This window comes from Papio anubis, chromosome 1, assembly GCF_008728515.1.
Source record: "Papio anubis isolate 15944 chromosome 1, Panubis1.0, whole genome shotgun sequence".
NCBI classification, from domain to species: Eukaryota; Metazoa; Chordata; class Mammalia; order Primates; family Cercopithecidae; genus Papio; species Papio anubis.
In genome coordinates, this window is record NC_044976.1 from 178,619,787 (window position 1) to 178,642,982 (window position 23,196).

General features: G+C 44.1%; 1 protein-coding gene across 2 annotated transcripts in view; it reads left to right on the plus strand.

The window, feature by feature from the left end:
- Positions 1-23,196, plus strand: part of NMNAT2 (nicotinamide nucleotide adenylyltransferase 2) — a 176,599-nt gene that overhangs the window by 106,817 nt on the left and 46,586 nt on the right. Inside the window, exon 1 of one of the 2 annotated variants that reach the window (XM_003893416.5) lies at positions 13,008-14,023. The exons of the other annotated variant lie outside the window; for it this stretch is intronic. Coding sequence (XP_003893465.1) covers positions 13,954-14,023 — 70 coding nt within the window. The 5' untranslated portion in view covers positions 13,008-13,953. Of the gene's footprint in view, positions 1-13,007; positions 14,024-23,196 lie in introns of those variants that run through there. 2 annotated transcript variants of the gene reach the window in all.

The following is a 23,196-nucleotide window of genomic DNA, read 5'->3' on the forward strand; positions in this document are numbered from 1 at the left end:
TCAGCAGATGGAGCCCGTGGCCTCTGGCTCAAGGCAGGAAGGACTGAGCATTTTTCCCAGGGAGAGGAGCGTTGTGCAATGATTCTGTCCTGGCCTCCCTAAACCCTCCCTTCTCAGTTCTAGAAACTCTCTGCCTCAGAAATTCCTCCCCTGTTGTCCTGTTTGGGGGATTTCCTTTCTCAAGGCGAACACAATGAATCTCTCTCTGGTTTTGGAAATCCAAAACTGGCCAGAAAAAAATCTTGCAGAGCTGCCCTGACTTCCACGCACAGAACTCAAGTCATTCCTCTCCACCTGTGGGCCATCACCTCCACAGTCCCCCCACCTCCTGTCTCAAAGGCAGAGCCCCGTTTCCTCATCCAGCCTGGACTTTTTCTCTAACAGACTGTGGCCTGCAGACAGGCAAGAGGACTTCAGACTGGGGCACGGAAGGCCCAGTAACACAAAAGTGAGAGGAGGTCTTAGGATCCAAGGCTCAGGCCATGTCACTGGGGTCCCAGGGCCTGCTGGGGAGGTGAGGCAGAGACTTCGCTAGCCCAGGCCCAGTGTCTGGGAGTCGAAGCCCAATTTCCCACTGTGTCAGTAGAACTCAGAGCTTCCATAGGACCATGAACTTACCTCTGTCCTTAGAATAACTAGTTGTAAAGGCTATAGAACAGTGCCCAGCACTTAACAGACACTCAGACATTTTGGCTATTACGTCTCCTTTAACACTGTATTTGTTTGTTTACTGTGTATCTGTCTCTCACAGTGGGTGCTCTACCTGTGACTCTAGTGCTCAGCATAGAATCCAGCCCACAGTGGATGTAGTTTAAATATTTTTTTCTTTTGGACACTGGTCAAGAATCTTTGAATAGCTCCTGGCATTAATCTGGGTAGAAGCCTTTCTCTCTGTTAGTGTCAATAGCCCTGGGGTTAATAGACTTGAGTGGGGGTTCGTGAATCCATTTCCAACCCTTGGGGTTATCTTAGGCAGTCTCTGGACCTTCACTTCTTTGTCAATAAAATGAGAGGAAAACAGAGTCAACTCTAAAAGTCTTCCTGGCTTCCAAAGACTGGCAAGAGGTGACTTGATTGTAGGTGATGAGGGAGTGGGTAAGAGAGTACATAAAAATCCATGGGTCATGGCCAGGCACAGTGGCTCATGCCTATAATTCCAGCACTTTGGGAGACTCAAGCAGGAGGATAGCTGGAGCCCAGCAGTTCCAGACCAGCCTGGGCAACATGGTGGTGAGACCTCATCTCCACACACACAAAAAAATAATTTTAAATTAGCTGAACATGGTGGCTGAATGCCAGCTACTTGAGAGGCTGAGGCAAGAGGATCTCTTGAGCCCAGGAGGATCACTTGAGCCAGAGGTAGCCACTGTACTTCAGCCTGGGTGACAGAGCCTGTCTCAAAAAAAAAAAAAAAAAAAAAAAATTCATTGGTTAGGCTCAGGGTATGCTGGAGGATGTGGGCTGAGATATGGGGGGATGAAGCTGAGCCTACTTTCTGGGATAAAAGAGCTGACCAGCCAGGCTCACACCACTCTGAGGCTGCCACGTTTGAGGTATGACCTGATGGTTCCCATTTAGAAGGGACACAGGTCTAATGATTAGTAGTGTCCGACTACTAGGTAACAACCAGCTGAGGGCATGGGGGATGGAGATCTGGAACATAGGCATGCCAAGGATGCTGAATTAGAGTCCCAACATGCAGGATCGGAGGGAAAGACTTCAATTTCTGTAAGTGGAAAGAAGGGGAATCAGATAAAGGGTTATTTCCAACAAATTTTACCTAGTACATAATATTCCCTATGGCAAGCTCTGCTTACGTTCACTTACCCAATGAATCAATGTTTGCTGAATGTCAACAATATAGAAGGAACCCTGGTAAGGGCTGTGGGGTGGAGCTGAGGAAGGGAGCAAGCTGGATGAGACAGAGTGACTGCCCTCCAGAGTGCAAGTAAAGCACTCAGTCCCTCAGGCCGCAGTGCCTGGCCAGCTCAGGGGCCCGAGGTGCCTGGCGGGGGACTAGCTGGCCCTGGCTCTGGAGCTGGTACTGCAGCAGCCCAGGAAGAAATCCTGGGCTGCTGTTTGACTCAGCATCTGATCTACACAGACATGAAAGAAAATGGGTCAGAAAGAATGTGTGTAGGGAGGTGAGGGGGCATGGATTTTCTCTCTTTTCAAGCTGGAGGGCCTGCAGGGGACAGAGGGGCCAGCCCTCTCTTCTTAGCTCCCCACCCCACCGAGCAGCCACTGATCTCAGGGAAGAGTTGGGGGTGATGGACCCTGGGTGACACAGACACTGAGCCCTGCCACCCTCTTCCTCTTCATCGTTCACATGGCTCTCCGTGACTTGTGCCAAAATGAATTCCAGATTCCAGGGAGGAAGTCCCTGGGAAGTGGAGCACTCAGGGCCAGTGGGGACTCTGGGCCTGTGATGTCACCTTCATTCCCCAGGAGAGGGTGCCTTGCTGCCTCAAACACCCTAATGTGCAGAGAATGTCAGGGATGGACAGAAACAGCTCAAGAACAGAGGTCCTGGCTGACCCCTCTCCTAGGGTGGGTGTTTAATTTCCACTAATTAAGGAGAAAAAGCTCTAAGAATCAAAAATTAAAGACTTACGTTATTCTAAATTTGTTGGTTTTTTAGTTCATGGGCTACTCATTTTATTTTTTTACTTTAAGTTCTGGGGTACATGTGCAGAACGTGCAGGTTTGTTACATAGGTATACACACACCCTGGTGGTTTGTTGCACCCATCAACCCGTCATCTACATTAGGTATTCTTTTTTTTTTTTTTTTTTTTTTTTTGATACGGAGTCTGCTTTGTCGCCCAGGCTGGAGTGCAGTGGCATGATCTCGGCTCACTGCAACCTCTGCCTCCCAGGTTCAAGCAATTCTCTGCCTCAGCCTCCTGAGTAGCCGAGATTACAGGCGTCCACCACCACGCCTGGCTAATTTTTGTATTTTTAGTAGAGACGGGGTTTCACTATCTTGGCCAGGCTGGTCTTGAACCCCTGACTTCGTGATCCACCCACCTCGGCCTCCCAAAGCTACTCATATTTTAAAAGTAATTTGGATATGATGTCTTTAATTTGGATTGAATTACACACATACACACACACACACGCACACACACACACACACACACAAACTTGACCTCTGTACCCTCTGTAGAAGGATTGTACCTTCTAAAGGAATCCAAGACTTGTTATTGCACATGTTACTGAATGCGTGACACATTTTTGAGTGTTCACCAACATGGGAATATTTTGTCAGTGGTGAACTTAGTGCTATTCTTTATTTTGTTAAAACAACTGAGATATCAATTGACCCTTTAAAAATATGTGTGGAACTATTTTATTCCTATCTGTGTGTCTGCCCCAAGTGATTTCAGAATCAGCTACGGACAGCCATCACAGCATGATGGATGGCCAAGTGAATATTTGCCTCTATTTTTTCCCCATATTTTTGTTGAGATAGACCAATGATCAGAATGACAAGAGAAAAAATATAATTGGTTTAATATTAAGATGGGACATTAAACTTTTGATTTTTGAAATCTGCATGAGCTGATGTTAGAAACTTACATTCACAAAACTAGCATATACAAAGTGTACAACTTTTTCCCCCATAGGTTCCTACACTTGTGTCAGGCAATTTACCTTTAGACTGGGAATTCTTAGGTTTGTTTGCTTGTTTGTTTGTTGTTTGTTTGTTTTTAAAGATGGAGTCTCACTCTGTTGCCCAGGGCTGAATGCAGTGGTGCCATTATAGTTCACTATAACCTCAAACTCCTGGGCTCAAGGAAGCCTCCTGCCTCAGCTGAGAGTAGCTGAGATTATATGTATGAGCCACCACGTCCAGTGAATTCTTATCTTTAAGGTGCCTGCATTTTTACATATGCATACACTGTAGTTCAGCAAAAGGCTGTGCACACCATGAGGGCTTGTTGAGTATTGTCAAATGTCTAGTTGATAAGGAGGAGCTAGAAACAGAGAAATGCCATAGCCAAGGCTGCTCTGCCCCTGACCTGGTTATGCCTTCCAGTTTAACCCAACAAACAGTAATTGAGCATCAGTTGGGTGCCAGACACTGGACAAGATGCTGGGGATGCAAGGAAGAGTAAAGCACAGGCCTGACCTGGAACTACTCCCAAGAAAATGGGATCAAACCTATTACAGTGACATGTATGGACTTGTGGAAGGACAGATCAATTCCAGCTCTGAAAGTCAGGGAAGGTGGCATGGAAAGTTGGATTTTAAAGGGTTGGCAGGGGGTTACCAAGGTAGGGAAGGGCATTTGAGACAGAAGGAACACAAGAGTGAAGGCATATGTTGCTGGGGGAAAAGGGCATGCAGGAGGTTCAGGAGAGAGCTGTAGGGCTCAGATTTAAAGAACCCTTTATATTTGCTCTGTTTGGGAGTTTGGATCTTATCCTACAGGCAAATAGTTGCACAAAGTTTGAAGGCATATAAGAGAGTGAATGTGCACCTCTGGAAACGGGCACAAGGTTCTACACAGCAGACACTGAAGACTGCTTCCATTGTTCATCTGCAATTGCTGTTGGTAGAGCCTGTCTCATAAACACGTGGCTCAAAGCTGTTGCTCAGCAAAAGCCACCCTGTTCTCGGTGGCTGCACACCTATCAGGGCCCTAGAAACAAATCCCAGCTGTAGCTGCGGCCCTTGAAAGCAGAGATGTCTGCTTCAAGACCCTTCTTCCGGCCTTCCTCTTGAGGGTTGCCCATTGGTAATAATTAGTAATTGATTAATATGTGCTGTTGTTGCTGGATTTTAAAAGGTGTATTTCCCATTGACCGGGGAGAGCAGCTCACGCCTGTAATCCCTGCACATTGGGAGGCCAAGGCAGGCAGACCACTTGAGGCCAAGAATTCGAGACCAGCCTGGCCAACATGGTGAAACCCCATCTCTACTAAAAATACAAAAATTAGCCAGGCGTGGTGGCATGTGCTTGTAATCCCAGCTACCAGAGGGACTGAGGCAGAGGCATGAGAATCACCTGAACCCAGGAGGCAGCGGTTGCAGTGAGTCAAGATCGCACCACTGCACTCCAGCTTGGGCAAAAGAGCGAGACTCCATCTCCAAAAAAAAAAAAAAAAAGTATATTTCACAAAAAGAAATGCTTAAAAGTGAAAATCTCTAAACATTTAATGGAAGTGCCAGGAATATTATGTGTATATTAAACATTAATTTTCTTTTTTCCTTGCTAACCAAATACCCAATTATCCATGCCTAAGGAAAGAAAGTCCAGCTGATTGACCCAAATACCCAGAAGTCAGGTACCTCCCTCTCTTCAGGGGTAATTACTCAAATCACAGCCTATTGCTTGTTCAGAGATGTGTGAGCTCAGGCATCCTGGATTCTTCAGGGTTGTCCTGCTTTAAATCACAAGTATTTTAATAACCTTACAAGAAATGGTTCTTTGTTCTTTGGTATTCCATGGTATGCTTGTAAGCTTCTGAATTTGTTCTGGTTAAATTGAATAGAAGACCAGGATGTGTGTGTGTTGGGGGAACAGGGGATGGGGCTGGGGGCTAGCAGTGGGAGAGAGAAATTAGGGAGATTGAGTGTTCCATGACAGCTCTACGAGTGAAAACTGGAATTGGGCTTCATTGGAAAAGACACTAGTTGGGGAAATATTAGAGAATAATAACCTTGAATAATTACAAGAAAATGAGAAAGGAAAAGGAGATAATAGTAGCCAAAAATGAAGCAATGTTGTTATTGAACATGGTGGCATATGCAGTTGAACCTGTCTGTGCATGGACTTATTTAGTTACTTAGTTCATTTGATCCTCACAGCATCCCCTGAGAGGGATACTGTCATTATCCCACCTTACAGATGAAGAAATTGAGACTTAAGAAGGTACCCAAAGTCACACTGCTGGAAAGAAGTAGAGTCAGGATTTGAACCCAGATATCCTGGGGGATACTTGGAAAATCCTATTTAGTAGGCCCAGACTTCTAGGCCATTTGCCAAACATTCATAGTTTCTTCAACTGAAAAAAGATGAGCTTGACAAACTGTCACCAATATGTCCTTTTTTTAGGAAGTATAAGACAATTACTACTAAATAGTTTTAAAACTAATAAAATAAATATACAGAGAGCAAAACAAATAAAACAAATGTGGTAAGATGTTAACAAATAGGGAATCTGGGAGATTGGTACATGGGAGTTCTTTGTACTATTCCTGCAGCTTGTTGAAAAATCTGAAATTGCCAGGTGTGGTGACTCATGCCTACTGTAATCCCAGCTACTTGGGAGGCTGAGGCAGGAGGACTGCTTGAGTCAAGGAATTTGAGACCAGTCTGGGAAACATAGTGAGACCTCATTTGACCAAAAAAAAAAAAAAAAAAAAAAAAGGCTTAAATTATCTAAACTGAAAAGAAATTACAAAAGAAATCCCAAACCTGTGACTAATGTGCCTACAAAAAAAAAAAAAAAAAAAAAAAAGATTATCTTCTACTTCATAGTATGCTTATACATTTCTAAATCTGTCATGGTGTATTAGTCCGTTTTCGCACTGCCGATAAAGACATAACTGAGACTGGGCAATTTACGAAAGAAAGAGGGTTTAATGGACTCACAGTTCCATGTGGCTGGGGAACCCTCACAATCATGGTTGGAAGGCAAAGAGGAGCAAGTCGCATCTTACATGTAGCGCAGCAGGCAAAAAGCGTGCCTGTGCAGGGAAGCTCCCCCTTATAATACCATCAGATCTCATGAGACTTACTTGCTATCACGAGAACAGCACGGGAAAGACCTGCCCCCATGATTCAGTTACCTCCCACGGGGTCCCTCCCACAACATGTGGGAATTCAAAATGAGATTTGAATGGGGACACAGCCAAACTATATCACATGGTTACACTGGGCAGAACACCAGGGCGTGTGTGCGGGTGTGTGTGTGTCTGTGTGTGTGTAGGGGCCAGACGTGTGAGGTGAACTGCACAACTCTTTTCTTAACTCTGTTCTGAGAAGAAGCCCACTTCTTGGATCCTGTGTGAGAAAAGCAAATCAGTAACCAGATTTCACGGTGGCCATTAATCATTCAGGTCGTAAAGCAGACCCCTGAGAAGCGGTCGGCAGGTCCTGTCAGGGAGCTTGACTGGGGACAGGCCTCTTTGTCCATCCCCACCATTTTCACTTTCAGGAGAAAATATCCTTCCCAGCGCTAAGACACCAGTGCAATTAGCTTTGCCTAATTATTACCTAACACTGTTTTGAATCTGGAAAATAAAAGACTGCTGAAAAATCCCTTTACTGCTTCTTGTCTGAGTTGTTCCCTCACAGTGTTTCATAAGGAGCCAGTTAATTAATTAGGGCCTGTAAGGAGAAACAGGCTTTCTTGATCTTTGGCCAAGAATTCCCCAAATCGCTCACTCTGCTTGTTCCAAAATCCTGTGCTCTTAATGACGGGGCACAGAAACCATTAATTCTGTCAGGTCAGGGGGTATTTCGAAGCTTCAGTACCTGACACCCTAAACTGGAATTTGGTCTGTCAAAACAAAGGGAGGGGAGTGGATAGTGAAGGAAGAAGGCAGTTGAGCAGGAGCTGGTTCTAGACCAGGGCGCCTCACTCAAGCAGGGGCAGATCTCCATGAGCAGCCTCACAGGGTGAGCAGGAACCTTAGAACTAATCTCTTACGATCTGTGTGAGTAGCTGGGAAATCCCTTTGTCACGCAGGACATTTGTCATATGCTATTTGACTTGGTCACTTTTTCCAATAACAGTCCCTTGTGCTAAAAGGGGTGGAAAAACACTCTGAAATTCCAATGTCCTTGTTTTTTTTTTCTTTTTCCCTTCCCTTTGGGCCGTAATTCTTCCACCTGTGTTGGCATTATGAGTTTCTAGTTTCCCTTTGAAACAGAGGCCTTGTTATTGTGTAGAACAGGATTTTTCAACCCTGGCACAGTTGACAAACTGGACCAGATGATTCTTTGTTGTGGGGCTATCCTGTGCATTATAGGATGTTTAGCAATACCCCTGGCTTCTGCCAACTAAATGACGGTAGCACTTTCTTCTTACAACTGTGACAACCCAAAATGTCTCCAGACATTGCCAAATGTGCCCTGGGGGGTGATTAACCCTGGTTGAAAATGATTGATCTAGAACCTTTTTAGGAATAAGGGTCCTGGTTTTCCTGGGAAACCACTGGAGACAGGAGAGAGATCAGAGCAGGCTGGATGCATTTGACTCAAACTCAGGCTCATGAAGGAAAGAGGAGTAATTATGATTTTATATCAGAGGCATTCTGGAAGACAGGGTTTGCTGTATTACTCTGGTGCTAGTTCTAAAGCATTAGAATGATGTTATACTCTGCATTTGCTGTTCATGCAAGGAGCTTTTGAAAGCGGTTCCAGGATCAGGGCAGTACAGGAAGCTGGCCTAGAGATACTAAGATTCAGATCACCAGGCCAAGGTCTTTGAACAATTAGAAATACAGTATTTTAAGAATGTTTGGGAGAGCCCATCTGAGACCCACCCAGGTTGACTCTCCAGATTTACCTATTCTAGGCAGTCTTTCTCCTTCCTCTTAAATTAAAACTGCCCTCTCGGTAAAGGTCAACAAATTCATCTTTTACATTCCAAGAACAAAGCTATGGACTGCCCAAAGTGAATTTCCATGATTCTTCAGGTGTCCACCCAATATTTTCAGGGAAGTACTGAGAAAGTTCACCCAGGATAAAATATTTGCCATGCCTTGAATTAGGGTGAAAAAGATAAAGTCTGATCTTCCAGGGAGCACTGCAACTTTAGCTAAAAAATGAACAAAACCAAAATGAGCGGGAGAAGTATGCAGAAGCACTTGAGCAACCCACTTAAGAGCATGAGGCTGTGGGACCTTAGCCTTACTTAGGAATTTTGTACAGGTTTTCATAATTCCTGGGGTCTCCCTTCTAGTCTTGGGCTTGGGGGGACAGTGCTGCCATCCATTTCATAAACCAATGAGATAAAACCAGGTTGTTGAATAAACTGCTATATTCTTGGGACGGGATTTGATCAGGTTGGATACAATCACAACAAAACAATCTGTGTAATGAATGAGCTGTAACAAAATTCAATTCTACTGTAATATTACTCTCCACTTAATGTAGGCCTTTTTACTTTTAAAACTAATATCATAGTTATCAAACACATTAACGTGCATAGTATCGTGTTTAACTCAGAGGGAGTGACATGAGGCCTAGAGATGAGTGAATTCGGGCCTGTTTTATTTCAGACTCCTGGAATCGACTCCTAAATGATCTCACTGCCTCTGCTCTTGCTGCCCTACATTGATTTTCCACCCAACAGCCAATCTCTGAAATGTAACTCAGATCACTCTGTTGCTTAAGACCCTCCAAAGGCCGGGCACAGTGGCTCGTGCCTATAATTCCAGCACTTTGAGAGGCCAAGGTGGGAAGATCATTTGAGGCCAGGAGTTTGAGACCAGCCTGGGCAACATACTGAGACCTTATCTCTACAACAAATTTAAAAATTAGCCTAGTGTGGTGGCATGCACCTGTAGTCCCCGCTACTCGGGAGGCTAAGCCCAGGAGTTTGAGGTTACAGTGAGCCGTGATTGCGCCACTGCACTCCAGCCAGGGCACAGAGTGAGACCCTGTCTCAAAATAAACAAAAACCCTCCAAAGGTTTTGAATAAAATCCCAAACTTGTTCCCTGGGCTTTCCAGGCCTTTTCTATCTGCTCCTTCAAGCCTCTGACTTCAGCCTGTTTTGCCAGCGCTGCAGCCATGCCAGCAGCTCTCCCACCTCAGAGGCTACAAAGCTGCTCCCTCTCTCTGTGACACTTTCCTCCTCACTGTCGTGTGGCTGGTGGCTTGCCATTTGCTTCTCTCCCCAGCAGCCCACAGCACCCAATCTCTACCTTCTTTCCCTGTGTTATTTTCTTTGCCGCTCTTATCATCACTATCTGAAGTTACTATAGACTCACAGTTTTACTTGGTATTGTTCTGTGATTTGATATTTTTTTCCTATCTAGTGATGTGTCTTGGAGATCTTCCCATGTCAGATTAGACAAATCTACTTCATTCTTTTAAATGGCTATATAATATTCCTTCAAATGGAGGTACCGAAATTTAACAGCTTCCTTTTTTATTCTCGATTTTTTACTATTACGAATAATGCTGAAGTGAACCATCTTTTTGAATACATCTGTGTGCACATGTGCAAGTTTTTTCTGTAGTATAGATTCCTGGAGGTGGAAGTGCCAGGTCAAGGTCATGCCCATCTCTCATTTTGTTAGATGCTGACTGCCATATTGCCCTCCTAAAAGGCTTTATCAATTTATGCTCTCATCAACCATGTGTTAGAATGTACACTTCCCCATCCTCACCTGCACTAGTCATTGGCATTTTAAAAACATTTGCTTTAAGTGATACACAGTGATGTCTTATTTCACATCAGAATCCTAAAGACCATTTCAAGATTGTTTCATGCTGGTGTCCACTGGGATCATACCTCTGGGTCAGTTGAGGGAGAAGCAGCAAAATCCTCCATGAGCTCTGAGACTTTCATAAGACACATGAAATCTTTCAAAGCAATGTCGTCCATCGCAGCAGAAACCTCCTCTGTCTCAATGCCAGCAGAGCTCAGTCAATAACTTGGAGAACTGTGGACCAGCCTGACGTTCCTGCATGCGGCTCTCCCCCATCCATCATCCAAACACACCTCAGCTGAGGCTCTAAAGTCCGTCAAAATCTGCCCAAGTGCAGCACACGCCCTCCCCAACCTTGGCTGCTCTGACATTACTCAGAATACTGTGGGCGGGGTGCGGTAGCTCACGCCTATAATCCCAGCACTCTGGGAGGCTGAGGTGGGCAGATCATCTAAGGTCAGAAGTTCGAGACCAGACTGGCCAACATGATGAAACCCCATCTCCACTAGAAATACAAAAATTAGGCCAGGCGCGTGACTCACACCTCTAATCCCAGCACTTTGGGAGGCCAAGGTGGGCGGATCACGTGAGGTCAGGAGTTCAAGACCAGCCTAGCCAATGTGGTGAAACCCTGTCTTTACTAAAAATACAAAAATTAACCAGGTGCGGTGGTGGGAGCCTGTAATCCCAGCTACTTGGGAGGCTGAGGCAGGAGAATCACTTGAACTCGGGAGACAGAGGTTGCAGCGATCCAAGATCATGCCATTGCACTCCAGCCTGGGCAACAGAAGCAAAACTCTGTGTTAAAAAATAATAATAATAATACAAATATTAGCTGGACACAGTGGCGGGTGCCTGTAATTTCAGCTACTAGGGAGGCTGAGGCAGGAAAATCGCTTGAACCCAGGAGGCGGAGGTTGCAGTGAGCCAAGATCACGCCATTGCACTCCAGCCTGGGCAACAAGAACAAAACTCCATCTCAAAAAAAAAAAGAACCCTTTGTTTGGTTTCACTTAAAGAGGAGAGAAGATATCAGGGTCTGGTTGTAGTCAGACCCTCATTCTCTAGAGATGGCTTTCTAAGCCGGAAAGGAAACATCTGCTCTCTCTAAGGGACAGCAGGACAAAAGGGGCAGCAAGACCAAGAAAAACATCTCACTGAGGCCAGGCCAGGGACAAGCTTTGCTGGTCAAAAGAAAATCTTCTTAGATTTAATAACTCCCACATTGGCAAGCTGCATGTTTTTTTTGTTTTTTTTTTTCCAAAGAGTTTTTGAGTTTTCCCTGTCCCCCTCTACTTTCCTCCCCAAGGGGTGATTGGACTTCCTCAGGAAATAGAAATATGTCCAACGTCCCTGAGTGCCGGTGCTGTACTAAACTCTTTATACCATTTATCTAACAGCACTGTGAGCCAGATTAATATTATTACCTCCAGCTTAGAGATAAGAGTTGGCAGCCAGAGCAATTGAGTAACTAGTTGGGCACCCAAGGTCACCCAGCTAGTGACACCTGGGGCAGGATTTAAACCTGAACCTGTAAACAGGTTCTGTTGCCTCTAGGTGGAGGTTAGTATTTTAACTTAAGGAATTGCAAAGGCTTTATTTTGGGGCATTTGTAGGTTATTGTGCATTTCTTTACTTTCAGATTTTTTAGAGAAAAGTCCAAAATAACAGCGGCATTAATTTAAAACTGTGTCTTTCTGTGTCCCTGAAATTCTCACACATGGTACATTTTCAATGAGCTGACTTTGTTTCTCCGCTTCTGCAGTAATTGAGCTTCTTCGGTTCAGTGCATGAGTGGTTCAGCGGTTCATTGGGCTTCCTGGTTGAGGAAGGGGCTGGGTAACCAAGTGTATTCACTTCCTATTGCTGCTGTAATAAATCACTGGAAACTTACTAGCTTAAAACAACACAAATTTATGATCTTATAGTTATAGAAGTTTGAAAATCAAAGAATGTTCTTTCTGGAAGAAAACATTCTTTCTGGAAAAATCCATTCTTTTGCCTTTTCTAGCTTCCAGGGGCTATCTGGATTCCTTTTACCATGTTAAGATAACATATTCACAGGTTCCGGTGATTAGAGTGTGGACATTTTTGGAAGGCCATTATTCAGCCTGCAGCACCAACCAACAGTTTGTCGGGGACTAAGGTCTCCCAGGACATGGGATTTTTAGTGCTAAAACCAAGAAAGTCCCCGCAAACCTGGACAGCTGGTTCCCTAGAAGGGGACTCTGTTCCACGAAGATATTCTTACTAGGGGAAATAGAGAGGGAAGATAAACACAAATAAGAAAGCTGTAAGGGGCCGGGCATGGTGACTCACACCTGTAATCCCAGCACTTTGGGAGGCCGAAGCAGGTGGATCACCTGAGGTTAGGAGTTCGAGACCAGCCTGGCCAACATGGTGAAGCCCCATCTCTACTAAAAATACAAAAAATTGGCCGAGCATCGTGGCGCACGCCTGTAATCCCAGCTACTTGGAAGGCTAAGGTGGGAGAATCGCTTGAACCTGGAAGGTGGAGGTTGCAGTGAACCGAGGTCATGCCACTGCACTCCAGCCTGGGCAACAAGAGAGAAACTCTTTCTTTAAAAAAAAAAAAAAAAAAAAAAAAGCTGTAAAGGAAACAGTTTTTCCAATGTCATTCTTTAGGGAAAAAGCAACCTTTGACCTTTCAAAACATCCCCGCACTGCAGCCTCAGCACGGCCATACCCTCACAAAAAGGAATCTGTGCTGAATATTCTGTCACCTGTTTTACCCAAGAAAAACAGCTATCTCCTGGATAAAGTCTGTTTCAAAGCTCGAATTGTCCCTATGTTAAGAAGCCTTGTACTCAGAAAGGTTAATAAAAGTGTAGAATAAAATAGACATGTAGTTAAAAATAGAGCCTGATTCCATGCGAATGACACAGACTTGATACTCCACTGCGGAGCCACGGTGGGCTTCTGCATCACATGTCCTCCTCCTGTCTTCATTCCTTCCTCCTCACCTTCCACTCTATCCCCCGCCCCACTCCACCCCCCGCCCAGCTATATTTAGTACCATAGTCTGTGGGTTTCTGAAAGAATTCTCTCATGTATTTTTGAGTTTCACTGAAGGGGAAACCTTGGTTTTGTGTCGTATTTTTACATATGTATTTAGTTCGTGTCATATTTTTACATATATATTTAGCTTTCCATTTCTGAAGAAATATATACCCAAAAAAAAAGCATTTTTCAACAATGGGTGAATTCCAAGAAGCCTGGAGTCTGATTTGGAAAGGATGGGGGATGGGAATTGGGTAGCTTTTCCAGTGGAAAGGATTTGAACAGAGGCCACACTTCTGGAGTGGCTCCGACAAGCCGGAGCATATCAACATGGTCTGGCAGAAGTGACAGTTATGGAAGGGAGGGTCATAAATCATTTCCTAGCTGTGAGGACAAAGGGATTCAAAGTCTCCCAAGCCAGAGGTAGTGTAGCCAACAAGATCAGCAGCAATGAGGGAGCAACTGCGCCACTTTGTGTTACTCCCTGATGGCCAGCGCAGGGCTGCAAGTAGTGGCTGCAAAAGCCAGACAAATAGATGGAAATCCAGGAACTAGAGGAAATTCAGGCCTGCAAGGGGCTCTGGGAAGTGTATGTTGTTCTCTCTGGTGAGTTCAGACAGCCTGAGGCACATGGTATGGAGGGAGGTGCAGATGGTCAAGAAAACAGGGTTCTGTCGCCAGCGGCCAGTGGAGCTTGAGGTTTGCAGGGCTGCTCTGTGCAAGTCTGTTTAGGGACCTCATCCTGATCTCTATATGCATGCAAGCCCAGCCACCCCTTCTGCTGGTCAGCCACTGGCCACTGAGTCTGGGTGGAAGAACATACCAGATGTGGGTAACCCATCATCCCCTTGGGAAATCCAGCTGCCATCATGTGCCTTCTGCGGTCAATTGTTTCCCCTAAAAAAGTCCAGTTCCTATCATGCTATCTCCCCACTTTCTTTCCAGCCTTACCTTCTTCTACACACATCTTTCTTTCTGGCATATAGATCTTTTCTTCGATACCTGCAAAATCTCATATCTTCATGCCTTTGTATGTGCTGCCCCTTCTTCCAGAAATGCCTTCCACCACTTCCTATTTCCTTTGTCTTCCTAGAAAACTTCCACCCAGCTTCAAACTGAAATACCCAAGACACAAGTCACGTTAAGTGTTGGTAAGTTGGGAAATCCAGCTGCTGTCATGAATCACAGACACAAGCCTGGGAAGATGCTGGCTCCACAATGCATTGGAGTAAAGGGTATGAGGGCAGGGAGAGGGCATCATGCTGATGTACCCCCATTCTCTGCCCAGAGGCCTGAGGACAAGTGTTAGTAGACGGCTGGCCTAGGCATGACTGGCTAGCTGGAGGAAGAGCAAGGAAAATTGCTCCCTGTGGAGAGGAAATCCATAACTAGCCTGTATTTATTGGAGGCCTCAGCCCACTCAGCTAACAGTTCCAAGGGATGGGATGGTAGGCTCCTGTGGTCCCATCTATGGATCAAACTTTGTGGACCATACTACACTTTCAGACTGACTTCAGACTCAAGTAGAACTATCTCACTTGAAAACTGTCTTAAGGCTTAGGCTGGACAATTTGAAGAGGGAGGGCCTGGTAGGATTGTCTGTTTCATGCTCCCTGAAGAATGTGAGCACCTAACTCCCTGCTTCCCAAAACTATCCAGACTGGAATGGAAGGATCTGGGACTAAAGGACCAAATCGAATAAGCACTCACCTTAGAGTCAAAAATGCTGTGTTCAGATCCCACTTCAAATTCCAACAGCCACTTCCTGTCTCTGTGATCTCAGGCAAAATTGCTTAATGACTCTGAACCTTGGCTTCCTTATTTGGAAAACAGTGATTATATCACCTAACAGTGATAAACAGTGATTATAACACCTATTACAGAGTTGTTGTGAAATTTAGAATGAGAAAATACAGACCAAAGTGCCTAACACTGCACCTAACACAGAGCAGATCACCAACAAATGGTGAATAAGTTAATTCCTTGGTTTGGCACACAATACCCTCCTAATTTGGCCTAATTCTTCCCTGCCTTCTTCCCAGCTAGCCTCTTCCCCTCAGTTTTGCAAAGGTGCTCCGGCTGTGTGGGGGAGGGTGAGACACCCTTGGTGACGATGGATGAAAATGGTATCATTGCTCTTCAAACAATACCAAGAAAAGGAGGCTTCAGTAGGGCTTAGAGACTTCATCCCTGACTCAGTTCATCTGCTCACCTCATTTTGTCCCCCTGGAGTGAGTATCTTCCTTCTGTTTTAAAATTGAGGTTTTATTATTTCTTAGATATGACAAGGCCAACAGATCAGGAGATGGCTGCTGTTGAAAAGAAAGTTGTTACACTCACAGGTCCCAAGAGGACGGGGCACACTGAGCCATAAGGGGCCGGCAAGGAGGCTCCAGGGTCAGTCAGAAGGCAGAGGGAGTGGAGAAACAAGGGCAAAAGATGTGATTGTGGTTCTGGGAATGATGGGTGAGGCAGGCTCTCCTTTGCCTAGTTTAAATAAATTCAGCAGCCTCTGGGGCATAGGGGATATCCCTAGTTGTTTGGTACCTAGCCTTGGGGAGATTAGGGTAGGGGAACAGTGACCCTGAGTGTGACAGCCCAATAGTGAAGGTGGTTGGGGGCGTGGTTGGTCTGGATTGGTTGGTTTGCATTTGAAAAGTGTGCTCAAGGGCCAGTTATTTACTATCCCTAGGAATTGGCTAGAGGGATAATTCCTCCCTTCAAGGGTCAGCAAGTCCCCAAATGTCAAACATCAAAATACAGAAAATAAAAAGACATAGTTAATAACACCCTCTTCTCTGCTGTTGGATTTTAGTTTAGGTCTAATCTGTTCTAAGAAGGCTTCCTAGGCCACCCTATCCCACTGGATGACTCCCTCCCTGAAGTCCTATAGCACTTAATGTCTCTGCTGTTCTTTTGGTGTCTTATTATTTCAGCAAAGTGTATGCTGTGTCCCCCATCAGAAACCTCAGCTCCTTGGAGATAGGAATTGTGTCTTACTTCTCTATGTCCCTTACAGCGACTGGCACAGAGCCTTCAACGTAGTAAGCACTCATTACATTTTTGTTAGGGAACACTCAAGGTTCAGTTTAGGAGGCCACAGGGATGATTCCTTAAAGTTTTTTTCTTAACTCCTTAGCAGGAATAACCCTGCTAAGAGGCACTCAAAGCTTGGTTTCTTCCTTTATCATCCAGCACTTGGTCTTCCTAAAATTTAGAATGTTTACAAATCCAGACAATCTTTGTGAAATTCACAAACAAGGAAAATACAGGCAGCTCCAGCTATGACTACAATTCAGAAGGGGTCATTTCTAATTGCAGCTGAAAAGGAAAAATGGAGTTAGTGTTGATGTTCTGACCGCAGTGTTTCTTCCACTAACTCCCTGGAAGGAAGGAGTAGATTACACATGTCAGCCAGGTTCACTGAGTAGCCAGGAGGATATGTGTGTCTCATGAATTTTTTTTTCCTTGAGACAGAGTCTCGCTCTGTCGCCCAGGCTGGAGTGCAGTGGTGTGATCTCGGCTCACTGCAAGCTCCGCCTCCCAGGTTCACGCAGCCATTCTCCTGTCTCAGCCTTCAGCTGGGACTACAGGTGCCTGCCACCACGCCCGGCTAATTTTTTTTTTTTTTTTTTTTTTTGTATTTTTAGTAGAGATGAGGTTTCACTGTGTTAGCCAGGATGGTCTCAATATCCTGACCTTGTGATCTGCCCTCCTTGGCCTCCCAAAGTGCTGGGATTACAGGCGTGACCTACCACGCCCAGCCTCTCATGAATTTTTATTAATGGGCAAATCACTCATGTTGTGTGTTGTGTCTGTCCTTGGCTGGACATCCAAGAATCCAGCACAGGCTATAAGGAAGGGAGATTTACCTGGTTCCAGTGGCCTGGAATGAGTCATGAGACACAGTGGACCCTCAGGGTCCTAAGGACAGCATGTGGCAATGGTCATGGGTCCTCCTCCATGAGCACAGGAACAAAGATGGTGACCAAATGCAGAACGAGTCTGACTTGCATGTCCTATGTTAGAGTAATTTGGCTCCTTCTTTGGGGCAGAACTGATGGACAAAAATAGACCTCATTTTGGGAAGCCTGGCATGAAATTAAATTCCAGGGCCATAGCTACAGCTTTGCCAATGGGCTGGCTTTCTACCAATGTGCAGAAATGCCCTTGTCATGCAAGTTGGAGACGGTGGTGGAGTGGGGAAGGGAGGAGAGCTTCTTTTGTGGGTATTCTAACATGGCAGGGGCTGCTCCACCTGTCTTTAGTCCCTTGCTATTTAAAATATAATTTGCAGACCCGCAGCCTTGGTCTCATTTGGGAGCTTGCCAGAAATGCGGAATCTCAGGCAAGCCTGGGACTAGAGTGAGAGATGGCCGCCTATAGTGCAAAATGGAAGGAGGTGCCCCAAAACTCAGTAATCAAGATAAACAATATTTTAAAATACCGAAATCACTGCCAAAAATCCATGATACACAAAATATCAACATTTTAAATAAAAGCGAGATCTGACTCAGCACTTAAACAAATCTGCCGCACTTACCTCATGCTAATCTTGACTCTGATCTCAGGTTCCATCCCAGACCTATAGAATCAGAATCTATATTCTAAAAAGACCCCCAGAGGATTCATATGTAAATCAAAGTTTAAGAAGCACAGCTTTAGACAACATAACCCACAATGTAACAAACCAAAATCTTAGAATCTAGACAGCAGCAAAGATAGAAAGGTATGAGCAGAAATAAAGTTTCAGAAGCATCTAACTCCTCCAGCTTGCTTGCCATTGCCTGGGTTTGCACACCACCACCTTAAAATTGCAGTGTTCTATAATTTACCATGAACATTTCAAAACCTTTTTTTTTTTTTTTTGAGATAACTATAGATTTGCAGGAAGTTGCAAGTTTAATACAGAGAGAGCCCATGTACTCTTCACTCAGTTTCCCCTAGTGATTACTGATTACTTAGTCCATTTGGGCTGCTGTAACAAAATGCCTTAGACTGGGTAGTTTATAAATAACGTAAATTTATTGCTTACAGTTCTGGAGTCTGGGAAGTCCAAGATAAAGGCCCTCGTAGATGTGGTGTCTAGTGAAGGCCTGTTCCTGATAAATGGTGCCTTCTTTTTTTTTTTTTTTGAGAGGGAGTCTCGCTCTGTCACCCAGGCTGGAGTGCAGTGGTGCACTATTGGCTCACTGCAACCTCTGCCTCCTGGGTTCAAGCGATTCTTCTGCCTCAGCCTCCTAAGTAACTGGGACTACCGGCACGTGCCACCAAGACCGGCTAATTTTTGTATTTTTGGTAGAGACAGGGTTTCACCATAGTGGCCAGGCTGGTCTCGAACTCCTGACCTTCTGATACACCCACCTCAGCTTCCCAAAGTGTTGGGATTACAGGTGTGAGCCACTGTGCCCAGCCTAAATGGTGGCGTCTATGTGTCCTCACAACATGGAAGAGCAAATGGGGTCCCCCAGGCCTCTTTTATAAGGTCTGTAATTCCATCCATGAGGGTTCCACCCTCATGACCTAGTCACCTCCCAAAGGCCCCACCTCTTAATAGCAACATGTTGGAGATTAGATTTCAACATATGAATTTTGGAGAGACAGATATTCAGACCATAACAGTTATATTTTCTGTAACTATAGTAGACTATTGAAATGAGGACATTGACAATGGCATAAGGTGTATGTATAGTTTATATGTTATCTTATCAAAAGGGTAGATTTACAGAACCAACACAAGTAAGCTATAGAACTAGCTCCTTACCACAAAGATCTCCCACAAGCTACAGCTTTAAAGTCATACCTACCCCTTTCCCTGACCCACCATCCCTAACCCCTGGAAAGCACTAATCTTCTTAACACTTTTTTTTTTTTTTAAGAGACAGAGGTCTCACTATATTGCCCATGTTGGTCATGAACTCCTAAGCTCAAGCGAGCCTCCTGCCTCAGCCTCCCAAAATGTTGGGATTATAGGCATGAGCCGAAATGTCCAGACTTTTGAACAACTTTTTGACCATGTTATATAAATGAAATCATATAATGAGCAAACTTTTGAGATTGCCTTTTCTTCACTCAGCATAATGAACTAAAGATCCATCCAAATTGCTGCACATATCAATAATGTGTTCCTTTTTTAATTTTTATTTGTTTTTATTTTTTTATTTTTTGAAGCAGAATCTCACTGTGTCACCCAGGCTGGAGTGCAGTGGCACCATCTTGGCTCACTGCAACCTCCAATTCTCAGGTTCAAGCAATCCTCCCGCCTCAACCTCCCAAATAGCTGGGAGTACAAGTGTGTGCCACCCACCACGCCCAGCTAATTTTTGTATTTTTAGTAGAGACAGGGTTTCACCATGTTGGCCAGGCTGGTCTCGAATTCCTGACCTCAAGTGATCCACCCACTTCTGCCTCCCAATGTGTTGGGATTACAGGCATGAGCCACAGTGCTCAGCCAATTTTTTCCTTTTTATTGCTGAGTATAGTCCCTGCTATGGGCGTACCACAATTTAGTTAACCATTTACCTATTATAAGACATTTGGGTGGTTTCCTGTATTTGATTATTACAAATAAAGCTGCTATGAACTATTCTAGCTCCTATAACTTTCCATATACATTTTAGAATTCTGTTGATATTTACATTTTTAAAAATCTTGTAATTTTGACAGGAAATACATTAAATTTATATATCATTTTGGGGAGAATTAGCATCTTGACTGTGTTGAGTCTTCCAATCCATAACATAGTATGTCCCTTTATTTTTTTGTTGTTGTTCCTAACCACTAGACTATGCCATCCAACTCAATAGAAGCATGATCACCCAAAGAAATTCAGGATTATCAGCATCTTCTGCTATTTGTCATGGCACTGAATTCAAATATTTGTTCCTGTGTTCACAGAGGCAACATAGATATAGTGCATATGGGAATAAAGGGTTGAAGGCATCCTTGAAAAGGACTCTCAGTTAAGATTTAAAATGCATATGTCTCTACATTTATTTAGATCTTTGATTTTTTCATCAGTATCTTATAGTTTTTAACATATAAGCCCTATATATGTTTTATTATATTTATACCTAAGTATTTCATTTGATTGATTAACATTTGCTTTGTATTTTTATTTTGATTTCCATTTGTTTGTTGCTAGCATACGGAAATACAATTAATTTTCTTATGTTGATCTTGTAACTTATGACCTTGTGATAAGTTATGAACTTAGGAACTCACTTATTAGCTGCTGGAGTTTCCTTGTAAATTTTTTGGGATTTCTAGGTAGATCATCAAGTCATCTACAAATAGAGACAGATTTTTTATTTTCCTTTTTTTTATCTGTATGGCTTTTATTTCCTTTTCTTGCCTTATGGTGTGCACTAGAACTTCTGGTTGAATAACAGCAATAAGAGCAGACGTCCTTCCCTGTTCTTGATTTTAGGGAGAAGGCATTCAATCTTTCACCACTAAGTATGATGTTAGTTGCAGGTTTTTGCAGATGCTTTTTGTCAAGTCGAGGAAGTTTCTTTCTATTCCTATTATACTGAGAGTTTTTGTCATGAGTGAATGTTGAATTTTGTCAAACGTGTTTTCTGTATCAATTGATAGGATCATGAGATTTTTCTTTAGCTTGCTGGTGGATTACATTGAATGATTTTTCAAATACTGAAAAAACAGCCTTGTATCCCTGGAATATATACCACTTAGTCACAGTGTATAATTCTTTCTATATATAGCTGGATTCTATTTGCTAACATTTGTTAAGGATTTTTGAGTATTCAATCATAAAGGATATTGGTCTGTAGTTTCTTCTTTGTACTATCTTTGCCTGGTTTTGATATCAGGGTAATACTGGCTTTATAAAATAAATTGAAAAGTGTTCTTTCCTCGGCCAGGCATGGCGGCTCACGCCTATAATCCCAGCACTTTGGGAGGCCAAGGTGGGCGGATCACCTGAGGTCGGAAGTTCGAGACCAACCTGACCAACATGGAGAAACCTCGTCTCTACTAAAAATACAAAATTAGCCGGGCATGGTGGCACATCCCTGTAATCCCAGCTACTCAGGAGGCTGAGGCAGGAGAATCGCTTGAACCCAGGAGGCAGAGGTTGCAGTGAGCAGAGATCACGCCATTGCACTCCAGCCTGGGCAACAAGAGCTAAACTCCGTCTCAAAAAAAGAAAAAGAAAAAGAAAAAGAGTTCCTTCCTTTTCTACTTTCTTGAAGAGTTTATGTAGACTTGGTTTTAGTTCTTTATAAGTTTGGTGGAATTCTCCAGTAAAACCACCTAGCACTATGCACTTTTACTTTTGTAATTTGATTTGATCCTCATAACAACTTTGCAAAGGAGACATTTTACAGAAACAGTTTCCAGGTCCCTTGGACTGCACTGGATGCACAGTGAGATTAGTGAGGTGGCCGGGCAATAAGTCCAGAGCAGGAGGATGTTGGGCAGGGCAGGCATGCTAGACGTGGGGTAGGGTAGAGCTGGGTTTGAATGAAGTGCTTGGGAAGTGAAGAGTTAGGAGAAGGCACTATTTGGAGAACAGGGAGAGTAAAGAAGGTCTGGTTTATTGCAGCAGAGGGTCTGTGACTGCCAAGGGCCAGATAGAAATGACCCCAAGGAGGACTGGAGTGTGAAGGCCCAAGAGAAACAGGGAGAGGCTGTGCAGTTTCTTCAAATATCAGAAGAGATTGTTGCAAGGCCTTTAATTTGACCTCAGAATAAAATCTGAAAACAAGTGAAGTACTACAACTCTTTTAAAAAGCAAATGTGGGACCGGGTACAGTGGCTCACGCCTGTAATCCCAGCACTTAGGGAGGCTGAGGCGATCAGGTCACCTGAGGTCGGAAGTTCGAGACCAGCCTGGCCAATATGGTGAAACCCCATCTCTATTAAAAAATTAAAAAATTAGCTGGGTATGGTGATGCACGTCTTTAATCCCAGCTACCTAGGAGGCTGAGGCACAAGAATCACTTGAACCCAGGAGGCAGAGGTTGCAGTGAGCCAAGGTGATGCCACTGTACTCTAGCCTGGGCAACAGAGCTAGAGTCTATCAAAAAAAAGCAAATGTGACACACTTATCAGAATGACCCACTTATTAAAATCCAAATAATGCCAAATGCTGGTAATAAATTGGAGCAACAGAAAGTCTCACTCATTCCTGGTGGGAATATAAAATGGCACAACCACTTTGGAAGACAATTTGACAGCTTCTTAAAAAGCTAAACATAATCTTACCATGTGATTCATATGGCTCCTTGTGTAGATTCCCCAACCTATGTCTACACAAAAACCTGCACATGAATGTCATATCAACTTTATTTATAATCACTAAAAACTGGAAGCAGCAAAGATGTTCTTTGGTAAATGAATGGCTAAACTGAGGTACTTCCAGACAATAGACTATCATTCAGTGATTAAAAGAAATGAGCTGTCGGCAGGGCGCGGTGGCTCATGCCTGTAATCCCAGCACTTTGGGAAGCCGAGGCAGGCAGATCACCTGAGGTCAGGAGTTTGAGACCTGTTTGGCCAACATGGTGAAACCCTATCTCTACTAAAAATACAAAAATTAGCTGGGTGTGGTGGCGGGCGCCTGTAATCCCAACTACTCGGGAGGCTGAGGCAGGAGAATCGCTTGAACCTGGGAGGCGGAGGTTGCAGTGAGTTGAGATGGTGCCACTGCACTCCAGCCTAGGGGACAAGAGCGAGACTTCGTCTCAAAAAAAAAAGAAAGAAATTAGCTGTTGAGCCATGAAAAGGCATGGAGGAAGTTTAAATGCATACTGCTT